Source organism: Sinocyclocheilus anshuiensis, unplaced genomic scaffold (assembly GCF_001515605.1).
Source record: "Sinocyclocheilus anshuiensis isolate Anshui unplaced genomic scaffold, SAMN03320099.WGS_v1.1 scaffold415, whole genome shotgun sequence".
Classification (NCBI taxonomy): domain Eukaryota; kingdom Metazoa; phylum Chordata; class Actinopteri; order Cypriniformes; family Cyprinidae; genus Sinocyclocheilus; species Sinocyclocheilus anshuiensis.
Genome location: NW_015552655.1, coordinates 493305 through 508936, shown reverse-complemented (window position 1 = coordinate 508936; position 15632 = coordinate 493305). Strand labels below are relative to the sequence as shown.

General features: G+C 39.2%; 4 gene segments (V, D, J or C); 1 reads left to right on the top strand and 3 right to left on the bottom strand.

The window, feature by feature from the left end:
• Positions 1-2899: 2899 nt before the first annotated feature.
• On the bottom strand, positions 2900-3404 carry LOC107667144 (Ig kappa chain V-IV region STH-like). The segment is given in 2 exon segments: positions 2900-3237; positions 3327-3404. Coding segments are annotated over 2 exon segments (387 nt in total).
• Positions 3405-3729: 325 nt separating this feature from the next.
• LOC107667084 (Ig lambda chain C region-like) lies at positions 3730-10776 on the top strand. The segment is given in 3 exon segments: positions 3730-3777; positions 4019-4070; positions 10123-10776. Coding segments are annotated over 3 exon segments (417 nt in total).
• On the bottom strand, positions 8959-9582 carry LOC107667140 (Ig kappa chain V-IV region STH-like). The segment is given in 2 exon segments: positions 8959-9415; positions 9505-9582. Coding segments are annotated over 2 exon segments (405 nt in total).
• A 2034-nt stretch (positions 10777-12810) lies between the features above and the next one.
• Positions 12811-13357, bottom strand: LOC107667142 (Ig kappa chain V-III region NG9-like). The segment is given in 2 exon segments: positions 12811-13183; positions 13271-13357. Coding segments are annotated over 2 exon segments (405 nt in total).
• Between the last annotated feature and the right edge of the window lie 2275 nt (positions 13358-15632).

Sequence of the window (15632 nt, the reverse complement as noted above, 5' to 3'; positions counted from 1 at the left end):
GCTTCTCCAGGTTTCTGTAAGTACCAGGCTAACAAATCATCAGAACCATCATTGTACACATCTGTGCTGGTTCTACAGTTGATTTTGACTGTTTCTTCTGGTTGAGCTGCTGTCGTTGAGGGACTCTGAGTGACGCTGATCTGTCCTCTACTCTCTGAAACACACAACAAGAAGAAAATCAACTCAAAACTCTGACAATATACTTGAAGAAATTAATTCATATCAAACTTGTGCTCCACAAACCTTGAGCAAACGCTGTGAGAGTCCAGATGAAGATGATGATGAAGGTCATGTTGCTGAAGATTGTTGTGTGTGTCAGTGATGAAGTGTTAAACTCACAGCACTATAAACACTCTCAGAGCACTGAAGCATCTGATCAATATGCAAACACTCCACATCATTTACCTGAAGACAGCAGAAACAGTTTTACTATTTATTATCTTTGTTAATAAATAAAATGTTTTCCATTTTCAGAAACAAACACGCATGATTTACTGCTTGTTAATTAATTATTTATTCTAGGTTGACCTTCTCTCTCCAAACACTGTTTTAATGATGGGTTTCATTGAGGTTTGGATGCTGAGAGCATTTAATACCTGTGTTACAGATTTGATGTCATCCATGATACTGTATAACAGGTCAAAGGTCATTCATATTGCTGAAGATTCATTATAAAGCAGGTGAATAGAATTAATGTAAATGCGAGGAATGTATTTTGAGACTGATTATGAAACAAATGATTTCAGTCTGCATACAATAACAAGGATTTATTAATAGGATTTATTAATAACAAGGTGTCCCATATCAGTGTGTGTGAGTGTCGTGGAGTTTGTGTTCATTTGAGTGTGACGGAGGTTTTTGTACGACTCTTTCACTAGAATGAAGCACTGTGCTACACTTTTGGTGGAGGAACTGAACTGGTGATCAGAAGTAAGTCTTTCTTAAATTATTTAATAAAAATATATCATGTGTGTGCGTGAATTATGAATTGTAAAGTTTCAGTCTATTTTATTGATTGACTGCACCTTCAAAAAAATTACTGTATATATTATGAATAAGTCATATTTGGTGATATTCCATGTTTTTTTTACATTTCAAACCATAGTTCATATGTGTACTTACTTTTTTACATGAGTAATTTCAAACCTAGTGTATGATAACTTTTCAATATATTTGAATCAATTGCAATATTTTAGGATTTTTTAAAAATAATTTCTTCATATATTTCATTTTGTGCATGACAAAAAAGCTGGATGCAATAGCTAAATATTTAATTTAATTGGTGTCATCATCAGGAAGAAAAGAAATTCAGCTGATAAACGTAAAAATAAATTACTTAAACTATTACGTTTACTTTATGTTTATGAAAAAATGCCCTGAATTATGACTATTTTCAAAACACAAATAATATATAAAAATAATCAATTATAAAAACATCACAACAAAATTATCAATATGCATTTGAAGAGATGTTTTATAAAATCAGTTTAAACATTTTACTTAATTGAGAAAGTAACAAATTTGCACACATTTTACAGTATATCATGTTTGCTTTAGAGAAGTGATATATATATATATATACAGTATACAGTATCTTATGCTTAAAACACTGTAAAAAAATAAATATGTAAAATTTACAGCAAAAATAGCAGCTGTGATTGCAAGACTTGTTGTACTTCACTTCCAAAAACTGTAAATTTTATCAGTGTTTTACTCTAAAATTACATGAAATGTCCAGTTAGATTTGTTACAGTTTTTCACTGTATATAGTAGAAGAACTTAGCCTTAAGCAATTAACAGGATTTTACTCTAACATTTTTTACAGTCTTGTACCATTAAAATTACAATAATTTCACTGAATAAATTTTTTAATACTAAATATAAAAGTAGCTAATGGAGAATATTTTGGAACTGAATTTAGGATATTTGTGTTATATGAATGAAAGCAGTGATGTGGAGTTACAGTAAAGATGAACTGATTGTGATTTTGACTGCATTATCACATCTGCTCCAGTGAAGATTGTAACTGCAGATGTGAAGAAGTGAGTGTTGTGTGTGTTTGTGTGTTTCAGCTGGTCCCGCAGTGAAGCCCTCCGTGTCTCTGCTGCCTCCCTCTTCTCTGCAGATAAGTATAAGTCAAGTATACTTAAATGTCATTTTAAGTATATTTCTGAGAAGTACATAAAGCCCATGTCTGAGAAGTACATAAAAATTAAACTGAAAGTATACTTTCCTATTTTTAGTTTAAAAGACGTATACTAATAGCACACTTGAATAAACTTCTTTTTCGTAAGGGTAAAGCTGCCAATGCAAATCTGATTTTTACCTCAAACTCACAGTTTCCCTGTTTGAAATGCTCTGAACTGAACAGTTTCACTTCTGCTCATGAGAAATGAGACAGTTATAAAGTTTGAGTGGTAGTTTCATAAAGCAGTTTATCAAGAATAGGTATGACTGTAAGGATGAGTGTAGAACAATCTACAAAAACCCCACAACAACTATAGAACTGGAACTGAGAAAAAACATATTTGTGTTTGATTTGCTATCAATTTTCTCTAATTCTGAGCATAACTGAGTCAAACTCATCTGTCACAGGACAGATCACAGTCTAATACAGGTGCATCTCAATAAATTAGAATGTCGTGGAAAAGTGTAAAGTGCAATGTGAGTGCAGCCCAGCGGGGGAGGAGGGGGCTTGCGCTTGGGCTCGGTTTAAGGCAACTGTGCCTAGGGTGAGTACACCCTAATAGAGCTGATTTGACTCCTAACTCAGTTTTGAGCTCATGTGTAGTTCTGTGTTTGGTCTCTGTGTGTCAGTAGTGTGTGATAGTGTTTGAGCAGCTGCAGCATCAGTTCATCACTGTGACTCTGACTGACGAGGTTTTTGTATGACTCTTTATCACTGTGTGAACACATTAACACTGTTGATTTCATGTACACTCTGACAGTAATAATGTCCAGCATCTTCAGTCTGGACTCCAGTGATGGTCAGAGTGAAATCACTGTTAGATCCACTGCCACTGAATCTAGATGGAGTTCCTGACTCAAGGCTTTTTGCATAACGAATAAGGAGTTTAGGAGCTTCTTCAGGTTTCTGTAGGTACCAGAATAAAGCATCATCCCCATCACTATATCTGTACACATCTGTGCTGGTTCTACAGTTGATTTTGACTGTTTCTTCTGGTTGAGCTGCTGTCGTTGAGGGACTCTGAGTGACGCTGATCTGTCCTCTACTCTCTGAAACACACAACAAGAAGAAAATCAACTCAAAACTTTGACAATATACTTGAAGAAATGAATTCATATCAAACTTGTGCTCCACAAACCTTGAGCAAACGCTGTGAGAGTCCAGATGAAGATGATGATGAAGGTCATGTTGATGAAGATTGTTGTGTGTGTCAGTGATGAAGTGTTAAACTCACAGCACTATAAACACTCTCAGAGCACTGAAGCATCTGATCAATATGCAAACACACTCCACATCATTTACCTGAAGACAGTCACTCATTATCAGACACAAAATACTGTTACTAATTAATCTTTCAATATTAGATCTTCTAATAGCCAAGCTGTTATAAATTATATCAGATCATTCACTTACGAATAAATCTAGAAGACCAACATTAGTATATTATCCTGACTCTCTCCTGTGAGACTTTGAGAATATTTTTGACTGTAGTTGGATAGAAACATGACTGTTAATTCCTAAATTTTATGCCAAATCCAAGGATGTTCCTGCAGGTTTTTACAGACATGAGGATCATCACACGAGTCTCTGTCAATCACTGAATCAACTGAGTTTAATTGTGAGTCGCGTCACACATGATATAAAGTAAAATGTTTATTTTTTCCATAAATTCAGTTTCATGCTTTAGTAATAATTCAGACTGCATAAAGCAGATGAAGTAACTGAAGGTAATTTGTGCTGTGAGTGGATGTGTTTGTTGGAGACTCAGTTGATGTGTGTTTGTGCAGTTAGTGAAGCGTTCAGGAGGTTTTTGTTCAGCTGCTCTATTAGTTTCTATCACTGTGGTGGACTTTCGGCAGCGGCACCAAACTGGATGTTGGCAGTAAGTCAATCATCATTTAATATTATTAATACTACAACTGACTGTTAAACACTTTGCTGCTCTATATTAAAGGATGCGCGTTTTCACTTATATATATATTTTAATTTTATTTTTTAGTTCACATTGAATGTTTGGCAGTCAACCTTGTAATGATGGTTTTCATTGTCTTGGCATCTGTGAATTATAATTGTTTATTTATTAATAACTTGATTTTATATAATAACTTGAGTTTTCAGAGCTTCAGTTCTTTATTCTTCATTGATAATTACATTCTAAATGCTAAAGAGGTGCACCGAAATCAAATGTACATTAGTTTGTCATTTTGGCACCACTTTGACTTTGCTTGAACATTTCAGACAGTAAATACATTTTCTGATCAGTGCATTGATTTTTTTTTAAGTCAGTAAATATTTTCCACCTAGAAATTCTGTTTGCTTAATTGTATTTTTGTTCATATTTGAAAGGTTAATAATTTATAGTAGACATGACAGACAAAAGTTGTATTTTCTGTTTTTTAAAGCAAACTTTTGTACCCAATTTTTGTCATGCCGTCATCAAAAATTGTAATGAATTCCTGCAGTTATTGTGTTTATTCATATCAGAAATTTTATGCTTTTTTAATAAAAGTGACTAACATTGAGGTTGATAATGAAAATGTCTCTTCCAATCAATATATGTTTCACCGAACTTTCATTGCTTTGCTGATCACAGGCTTTGTAAAAATTCATTTAGGTGACAGTTTGCAGTTTAATATTATAAAAATGACTAATAAAACTATCACTGTATTAATTATTCCTATATTTTTATGAAGCTGAAAGGAGAGAAATGCTTTCTTCTTCACTGAGTTGACTGTTGTGTGTTTGTCAGGCGTCACTCGTCCTAAAGTGAGCGTCCTGCCGCCCGTGCGCTCATTGGCGCCCCTTCAGCTGGTGGCGCCCTAGGCGACCGCCTAGCTCGCCTATGCCTAGAAACAGCCCTGACTGTGACTCTGACTGACGGAGGTTTTTGTACGACTCTCTATCACTGTGTGAACACATAGTCACCCACACAAGAACTACCACTTTTTCTGCAATTAAAACTCTGACAATAATAATGTCCAGCATCTTCAGTCTGGACTCCACTGATGGTCAGAGTGAAATCACTGTTAGATCCACTGCCACTGAATCTAGATGGAGTTCCTGACTGGAGGGTGTTTGTTCCATAAATCAGGAGTTTAGGAGCTTCTCCAGGTTTCTGTAAGTACCAGCTAAGACACTGCTTTCCATTACAACAGAAGGCTGGATCACTGTTAAATGTACAGGTTACAGTGACTGATTGTCCAGTTTAAGCGAGCAGCACTGAAGGAGTTTGAGTCACTCTCACCTGCCCAATAGATTCTGTCAAATGAGAAAGATTAGAAATCACAAACACTTTTACACCATATATCTTCACAGCATAAAAATATCAAGTAAATAATACAATTAATCCTTCCAGACACAAACCTCTACATAATACTGCCAGCATCCAGATCAATATGTTGATGAAAGTCATTTTTGTTGGTTGTAGGTTCAGTTAGAGTGTAAAACAGTTATTGATCATGTTTGATGTTTGTCAGAGTTATAAACACATGCAGAGCACTGAAGCGTGGCGCTCATGTAAAACACACTCTCTATGCAAACACTGCAGCAGTGAACAGGTTTAAGTTGGTTTAATGTGCTGTTTCACTGAACAGGACAATAAACTGAGGTCACTGAAACCTCACTGACAGACGTGCTATTGTGTTCACAATATAACTGATCACAGTTTTTTTAATGCTTTGTAATGACTGATCCTAGGAATCATAGCAATCATATGAAAGGCACAGACTGATTCAATAATATATGACAATATTCAGAATATGAGTGTGTGCTTGTGTAGGGCCTTAAAGTGATGTCAAGTGGTTTCACACAAGTTGTCAGGAATTAAAGTGACGTGCAACTAACTAACTACTTGTAATGGTTGTGTGTGGAGGGGGATGGTGGGTAATGTGATGTAGGGACCACAATTTTACACCAGAATTACACCCTTATCTTTCTGAGAAAGACTCTGGGGTTTATATTAACCACACATGGGTTTTTTTACAGTACAGTTTATTAACAGCATACTGGGGTGTAAGGACCCACTCAGACCACAGGATGAGATCCACCTGCTGGTCTCACTAACATCTCTTCCAGCAGCAACCTGGTCTTCCTCGAAGGTCTCGCATCCAGATACAGACCAGACTCAACCCTGCTGAGCTTCAGTGGATGTGCAGGAGAAAGCTGCAGGTTGATGATGCTGGCTTGTGCAGCAGGACACCTCAAGTGTCCCATATACATCTGGCCCAGAGCTTTCCAGAAACAGACAAAGATGGACTTTTAATCTAGTTGTTGCTCTCGACTAATGGTTTGACCCTTATGAATATTAAGAATGAACGATTTATTTAGATGATTTTATTTCAGATGCATTTGTGATGATATTGTTTCACATCCTCATGAGCAGCTGCAGCATCAGTTCAGTCACTGTGACTCTGACTGACGGAGGTTTTTGTACGACTCTTTATCACTGTGTGAACACCCAGTTACTGTTCATCCAGTGTATGCTCTGACAGTAATAATGTGCAGCATCTTCAGTCTGGACTCCACTGATGGTCAGAGTGAAATCTGTTCCATAATCTGCTCCATTGCCACTGAATCTAGATGGAGTTCCTGACTGCTGTGAACTAATGTCATAAATGAGGAGTTTAGGAGTTTCTCCAGGTTTCTGCAGATACCAGGCGAGACAGTCTCTACAACCCTGTGAACGATCTCCAATTCCTCTGCTAGTTTGACAGTTTAAAGTAACTGTTTCTCCTGGCTGAACAGCTGCTACTGAGGGAGTCTGAGTCACAGAAATTTGTCCTGCAGTTTCTGTGAATGACATTTCAGTTATTAGAGTATCCAGTAAAAAAAAAGCAAGTTTACCATTAAAACATGCATATAAATCACATTTTGAGTTATCGAGTAAATGAACCTTGGACAGAAAGAATGAGTGTCCAGATACAGACGCTGATGATCATCATCTTCTTGCTGGTTGCTCTTTCAGTTAAAACAGAGAAAAGCTCTCAGTCATGAAGTGTTAAACTCACAGCGCTATAAACACTCTCAGAGCACTGAAGCATCTGATCAATATGCAAACACACTCCACATCATTTACAGTAGGTAAAATAAGTATTGAACACGTCACCATTTTCTCAGTAAATATATTTCTAAAGGTGCTGTTGACATTACATTTTCACCAGATATCGGTAACAACCCACGTAATCCATACATACAAAGAAAACCAAACAAATAAGTTCACAAATTATGTTCTGTGTAATAAAATGGAATGACACAGGGTAAAAGTATTGAACTACTGAAATGTATTTAATACTTAATACAAAAGCCTTTATTGGTAAAGATAGCTTCAAGACACCTCCTGTATGGAGAAACTAGTCGCATGCATTGCTCAGGTGTGATTTTGGCCCATTCTTTCACACAAACAGTCTTCAAATCTTGAAGGTTCTGTGGGCCTCTTCTATGAACTCTGATCTTTAGTTCTTATTTTCTATTGGACTCAAGTCAGGTGATTGCATGGGCCATTCTAGCAGCTTTATTTTCTGTGTTCGGGATCTTTGTCTTGCTGAAATGTCCACCCTTGTTTCATCTTCATCATCCTGGTACTGTAGGTGTTGGGACTGAACCAGCTAATATTAATTTCCACTGACAAGGGGCAGGATTGCTTTCTAATTACTGATAGATTTCAGCTGGTGTATTGGCTTTCCATGCCTTTTTGCACCACCCTTTCTTCATGTGTTCAATACTTTTTCCCTGTATCATTCCATTTTATTACACATAACTTAATTTCTAAACTTGGTTGTTTTGTTTTCTTTGTATGGATAACTTGGGTTGTTACCGACATTAGGTGAAAATTTCAAGTCAAGTCATAAGTCAAGTCATTTCAAGTCATAAACATTTTGTTTATGCAACAGCTCTGCTAGTAAGCACTAGATGCTTGTGACTTGTTGCATTATATTGAGCTAGGCTGAAATATTTTAATGACCAATTTCATTAAGACTTAAGACTTTCAGTGATGGATTGTAATTCATCAGTGTGTCGTTCCGTCACTAAAGTTTCAACTGCTGTTGATGGATTGTAATAGTTGAAACTTTCAACTGCTGTTGATGGATTGTAATAGTTGAAACCAGCTGCGTTTAGCAGTTTTCAGCTGGTGTATTGGCTTTCCATGCCTTTTTGCACCACCCTTTCTTCATGTGTTCAATACTTTTTCCCTGTATCATTCCATTTTATTACACATAACTTAATTTCTAAACTTGGTTGTTTTGTTTTCTTTGTATGGATAACTTGGGTTGTTACCGACATTAGGTGAAAATTTCAAGTCAAGTCATAAGTCAAGTCATTTCAAGTCATAAACATTTTGTTTATGCAACAGCTCTGCTAGTAAGCACTAGATGCTTGTGACTTGTTGCATTATATTGAGCTAGGCTGAAATATTTTAATGACCAATTTCATTAAGACTTAAGACTTTCACTGATGGATTGTAATTGATCAGTGTGTCGTTCCGTCACTAAAGTTTCAGCTGCTGTTGATGGATTGTAATAGTTGAGAACAGCTGTGTTTAGCAGTAAATGTGAACTGAAGCTCTTGGGGTTTGAACATGGTCTCTGGAGACGGAGCTGCTCTATTCTGAGACGATCAGAATCACAAAAGCTGCCAATGCAAACCTGATTTTCAGCTCAAACTCACAGTTTCCCTGTTTGATCGGTTCAATGCTCTGAGCTGGAACAGTTTCACTTCTGCTCATGCAATGATGAGACAGTTATGAAGTTAGGAGCTCATGAGTAGTTCTGTGTTTGGTCTCTGTGTGTCAGTAGTGAGTGATAGTGTTTGAGCAGCTGCAGCATCAGTTCATCACTGTGACTCTGACTGACGGAGGTTTTTGTATGACTCTTTATCACTGTGTGAATATACGATCAGCCACACAAGAACCACCACTTTTTCTGCAATGAAAACTCTGACAGTAATAATGTCCAGCATCTTCAGTCTGGACTCCACTGATGGTCAAAGTGAAATCTCTGTTAGATCCACTGCCACTGAATCTAGATGGAGTTCCTGACTCAAGGCTTTTTACATAACGAATCAGGAGTTTAGGAGTTTCTCCAGGTTTCTGTAGGTACCAGAATAATCCTTCATCCCCATCACTATATCTGTACACATCTGTGCTGGTTCTACAGTTGATTTTGACTGTTTCTTCTGGTTGAGCTGCTGTCGTTGAGGGACTCTGAGTGACGCTGATCTGTCCTCTACTCTCTGAAACACACAACAAGAAGAAAATCAACTCAAAACTCTGACAATATACTTGAAGAAATTAATTCATATCAAACTTGTGCTCCACAAACCTTGAGCAAACGCTGTGAGAGTCCAGATGAAGATGATGATGAAGGTCATGTTGATGAAGATTGTTGTGTGTGTCAGTGATGAAGTGTTAAACTCACAGCACTATAAACACTCTCAGAGCACTGAAGCATCTGATCAATATGCAAACACACTCCACATCATTTACCTGGAGACAGTTGCTCATTATCAGACACAAAATACAATTACTGAAATAAGATAAAAATGAGTCTTTTTCATAATATTATATCTTCTAAAAGCCAAGCTTTTACAAATTGTATCAGATCACTCACTATAGAATTCATCTTTAAGACCAACACAGGTGCATCTTGAAAAGCGGATGTTTTGGAAAGTGCTACGCCACGGTTTTGTGCCATCTAGTGGTTTAGAGGAAAATAATATCAAAGATGCCTTTAGCCCCGCTGTACCATATTTCACCAAACTTCCATTGCTGTTTACTGGCTTTATAAAAATGAATTCCGGTGACTTGCAGTTTAATGTTGTTAAAATGGCCAAGAAAAGCTATCATTGTATTTATTTTGTATATATTTTTGAAAATGTTTTGAAAGGAGGGAAATGCACTGAGTTCTTCTTCACTGAGTTGACTGTTGTGTGTTTGTCAGGCGTCACTCGTCCTAAAGTGAGCGTCCTGCCGCCCTCCAGTGCAGAGATCTCCTCAAAGAAGACAGCGACACTGGTGTGTGTGGCCAGCAAGGGCTTCCCGTCAGACTGGAGCCTGAGCTGGAAGGTGGACGGGAGCAGCAGGTCTCAGGAGAGCAGCGCTGGGCTCCTGGAGAAGGACGGTCTGTACAGCTGGAGCAGCAGCCTGACTCTCTCTGAGCAGGAGTGGATGGAGAGCGTCTCAGTGAGCTGTGAGGCCACACGGAGCGGCCAGCCTGCGCTCACTGGACACGTGACGAGACAGCAGTGTTCAGAGTAGATCTGCTGCTCTTCTCACTCATGTCTCACATGGAGACTAACAGCACATGAGCGACTCCTTCATTCTCCACATCCAGCTTCAGTCGCTCGCCTCTGCATCTGCTCTGCTTTGTGTGCTTCATACAAGACTATATGTGTGCTTTATCATTCTGTCGTGATTTTATTGCGATTCAGTCAATAAATAAAACTGTAGCTTCATGTCTTTGAGTCTTTTTGTGTCATTTTCATTTCAGGTCTTTCATTGGTTCAAAGCTTTAGCTCACATTTTATGAATAAACTTCACTCAATGGAGCATGAAAACACCTGCAGATTCATGATGATACAAGAACATGCGGCCAAATTATGAACCTCACAAATAAAATGGTAGATAACTTTAATAAGATAAAGTATTGTACATTTAAGTATTTATCATTTTAAAAACTAAAATAAATGCTTTATATTTCATTCAGTGTTTATAAAAATCATCTCTGTTGAGTGAGTGATAGTGTTTGAGCAGCTGCAGCATCAGTTCAGTCACTGTGACTCTGACTGACGGAGGTTTTTCAGCTTTGAATATGCTGTTTCACTTGTCTCTTGTTTGTCTTTTTCAGTGATCTGTCATCTGCTCTGCTTTTTGCATTTTATTGATTTCATAAAAATTCAATAAAAATTTAACTTCGAATGCATTTGTGTTGTTTTCATTTAAGATCTTTCATTGGATCAGGACTTTAGCTCACATTTTATAAATGAACTTCATTCACGTAGCAACACCTGCAGATTCATGATGAAACAAGAACACATGGCTGTTAAAGGGGTCATATGATGCTATTTTAAAGATCATTATTTTAATAAAGTGCTTTTGCTTTCGCACTGAAACACACAGCGTTTCCCTGACATGCTGCATCAACACTACTCCTGTTCCTGAAACTACGCCTTCTTTCTTTGCGAGCACATTTGGGCGGCATTATGCTAATATTTCCACATTGTGACGTAGACATGTGGGGGCGTGTTAAAACGAGCCGTTTTAGGTAGGCGTGGTTGAATATTAACTTTTATAAAGAATATCTCTTTGGATTTGAGACTTTAGTCTTTGCAACTTTACAGATCTTCTTTATGCACCAAGAGCTTGTAACACTCCAAAGAGAAAGGAAAACTTGAAATCACATCATATGACCCCTTTAAGGCCTGTGTTTTTCAGACTATAACAATAACGCACTGGTAAAGAAACCCAAAAAGAATCAAACTTAAAGTAAATGAACTAAAACTGTCAGTTCTGAAGGGTGCTGTGACACACAAAACCAAATACATGAGAGTCACAACAGACTCAAACCAGAAAAACAAGACAGTCAGCAGGGCTGAAATTAAATGAGTGAATTTACCACAGAGAGGAAAAACAGACAGCAAATAATAATCAAGACTCGATAGAGAAACACATTAAACAGGCTGACAGCAGCTGCTCCATCAAAACCCTCTCTGCTGCTCATCACAGAACACTGAGATTTAAACTCAGTCATCACTGCAGAATTCTGATTGTTAAAAAGGCTCAAAACATCGTTGTGTTGCTGGTGATTTACAATAACTTTACAGTGTAGCTTAATGTACAAAAACATTATTGTTTGTTTGATTTGAAATCAATGTACACACTCCGTTTTCTCTGATTCTGAGCATAATTGAGTCAAACCCGTCTGTCACAGCACAGATTACAGTCTAAGGCCTTGTTTACACTGCAGGTCTTGATGCCCAATTCTGATTTGATGCCTATACCCATATCCGATTCATGTGTTTAAACTTGCCATATCATCTGAAACATCCAGGGGCCTGTTTCATAAAACAAGTTTACCAAATAAGCCAGGTTTATTTCAGTTAGTCTGACTTATTGTCAGTTGATTTGAGAAAACAGAAAATCCGATCTGCCTGTTTACATGAGAGTCACATTGGCACATATCTGATTTATATCTGATTCATTTCCACATATGAATGAGGCCTGAAACCGATCTTGAAATATCCGAATGCATGCATTTTTTTCCTGTTTACACATCATGCTAGAACACATCTGATCTGTGTCACATATGCGCAAAAAATCGGAATTGGGTCACATTTAACTGAGAATGTATACATAGCCTAATAGAGCTGGGGGCTGTTTCATAAAACAAGCTTACCAAATAAGCCAGGCTTGTTGTCACTTGACTTGGTTCAAAATATGTCAGACTAACTGAAATAAGCCTGGCTTATTTGGTAAACTTGTTTTATGAAACAGCCCCCAGATTTGACTCCTGACTCAGTTTTGAGCTCATGTGTAGTTCTGTGTTTGGTCTCTGTGTGTCAGTAGTGAGTGATAGTGTTTGAGCAGCTGCAGCATCAGTTCAGTCACTGTGACTCTGACTGACGGAGGTTTTTGTACGACTCTTTATCACTGTGTGGATACATAATCACCCACACAATCACCATCAGAATCTGTTCTGCAGTGAAAACTCTGACAGTAATAATGTCCAGCATCTTCAGTCTGGACTCCACTGATGGTCAGAGTGAAATCACTGTTAGATCCACTGCCACTGAATCTAGATGGAGTTCCTGTCTGGAGGCGGTTTGCCCAATAAATCAGGAGTTTAGGAGCCTCTCCAGCTTTCTGTAAGTACCAGTATAACAAATCATCAGAACCGTCATTGTGCACATCTCTGCTGGTTCTACAGTTGATTTTGACTGTTTCTTCTGGTTGAGCTGCTGTCGTTGAGGGACTCTGAGTGACGCTGATCTGTCCTCTACTCTCTGAAACACACAACAAGAAGAAAATCAACTCAAAACTGACAATATACTTAAAGAAATTAATTCATATCAAACTTGTGCTCCACAAAACTTGAGCAAACGCTGTGAGAGTCCAGATGACGATGATGATGAAGGTCATGTTGATGAAGATTGTTGTGTGTGTCAGTGATGAAGTGTTAAACTCACAGCACTATAAACACTCTCAGAGCACTGAAGCATCTGATCAATATCCAAATGAACTGATCCTGTATTTAAATGAGCTTCTAAGTGAAGATTGCTTGTTCATTTTATTTGGTCAATCATTGCGTCTTCTCATCACACTTTTTTTTGTTTGTTTTGTAAATTAGTTTGACTGGTGCTTTATCTTCTGTCAGTTTATTATGGGATTGGACTAGGATTATGGATGTATTAATAACTTTAAATATTTTGATTAGCGTTTTTGTATATAAATTAAGCACATTCATTTCAGCTTAGTTGGTTTGCGGGACCTTAAGAAACATCACTAGACTGCAGTGATGCATACTGGCTTTATGGTGCATTGTGGGAATTTTTTGAGTGTGAGCTTTATGTAATCCCTGAGTAGCGCACTGACTAGTGAACTAATTGTCAGGAAATACAAGATGGATTCAAATGCGAGGTTAGATGGTAATTTATTAAACGTGACCAAGCGGAGCCACAGCTGAACCTCGTGAACTCATCAACGGTAGTAAACAGAACGACCAGAAGGGGCCGATGCATCTATGAACCGTGACAGTACCCCTCCCCATAGGAGAGAACCTACCAGTCAAATTGTAATCATCGATGAGGGAGTGATCCAATATGTCCCTGGCAGGGACCCAACTTCTCTCCTCTAGACCGTAACCTTCCCAGTCCACCAAATACTGGAATCCGCGTCCCCTCTGTCTCGAGTCCAGAATGCGGTTAACCGAATAAACAGGTTCCCCATCTACGAGACGCGGCAGGGGGGGAACGGGGACTGGCGGATTAATAGGAGAACGAAAAACGGGTTTCAATTTAGACACATGAAAGATGGGATGGATCCTCCTGTACGCTGGAGGAAGTTTGAGACGGACTGCCACTGGACTAAGAATTTTAGTGACAGTGAACGGGCCAATGAATTTAGGAGCCAACTTACTAAACACGGAGCGGAGCGGAATATTTTTACTAGAAAGCCACACTTTTTGACCGACGACGTAGACGGGAGGCTTCGACCGGTGGCGATCGGCCTGGGCCTTGCTGTGCGCCCCCACCCGGAGAAGCGTCTGACGAGCAGTTCTCCAAGTGCGGTGGCACCTCTGGACAAAGGCGTGGGCAGAGGGGACCGCGACTTCGGATTCCAGATCAGGAAAAATAGGTGGCTGGTACCCTACGCTACACTCAAATGGAGAAAGGCCCGTAGATGACACTGGCAATGAGTTGTGTGCGTATTCCACCCAAGAGAGTTGTTGACACCACGAGGATGGGTTCTGCGAAACCAAACATTGTAACACCCGTTCCAGATCTTGGTTGGCCCGCTCTGTCTGCCCGTTGCGCTGAGGATGAAAACCAGAAGACTAACACTCGCCCCCAGTAGCCGACAAAATTCTCTCCAAAATTTGGAAACAAATTGGGGACCCCTGTCAGAAACCATGTCCGTCGGGAGGCCATGAATGCGAAAGACGTGATCAATGACCGCCACCAGAACCTTTGTTTAATTAATGAATTAGTTCGATTAATCCCCGGGTGACAAGCAATCCTGGAACAGTGGCCCCAGCGGATGACGTCTGACCTTAAACCCTCCGGCACAAATAACCGACCCGGTGGACATCCGAACGGAGGCATTACCCCTTGTAAGGCCGTGCGGACCTTAGACTCAATCTCCCAAGTGATGGTGGAGACAACAAATCTCTCGGGTAAAATTAACTCGGGAGTGGTCTGTCGAACGGTCGAAAATGCGGGACAAAGCAGCGGGCTTGATGTTCTTGGAGCCCGGACGTTACGAAATGGAGAAATCGAATAGACCGAAAAAAAAGAGCCCACCGAGCCTGCCTGGAGTTGAAACGTTTAGCCGACCTGATGTACTCAAGGTTCTTGTCGATGAGAAAAAAAAAAAAATGTGCAAGGGTGCATCCTATCGTCCGCAGAAGAACGTTGGGATAGAACCGCACCAACCCCACCTCTGAAGCATCGACCTCCACCACAAACTGACATGAAGGATCAGGGGCAATTAGAATAGAAGCCGAAACAAAGCGGCTCTTGAGGTTAGTAAATACAACGTGAGCTGCACTAGACCACCTGAACGCAGCCTTGGTGGAGGTCAAGGCAGTCAGAGGGGCAGCTAGTTGGCTGAAGTTGCGAATGAAACGCCGGTAGAAATTGGCGAACCCCAGGAACCTCTGTAGGGCCTTACGGGACCCAGGGGTTGGCCAATCCACCACAGCCTTAACCTTGTCGGGATCCATGCGCATTCCTT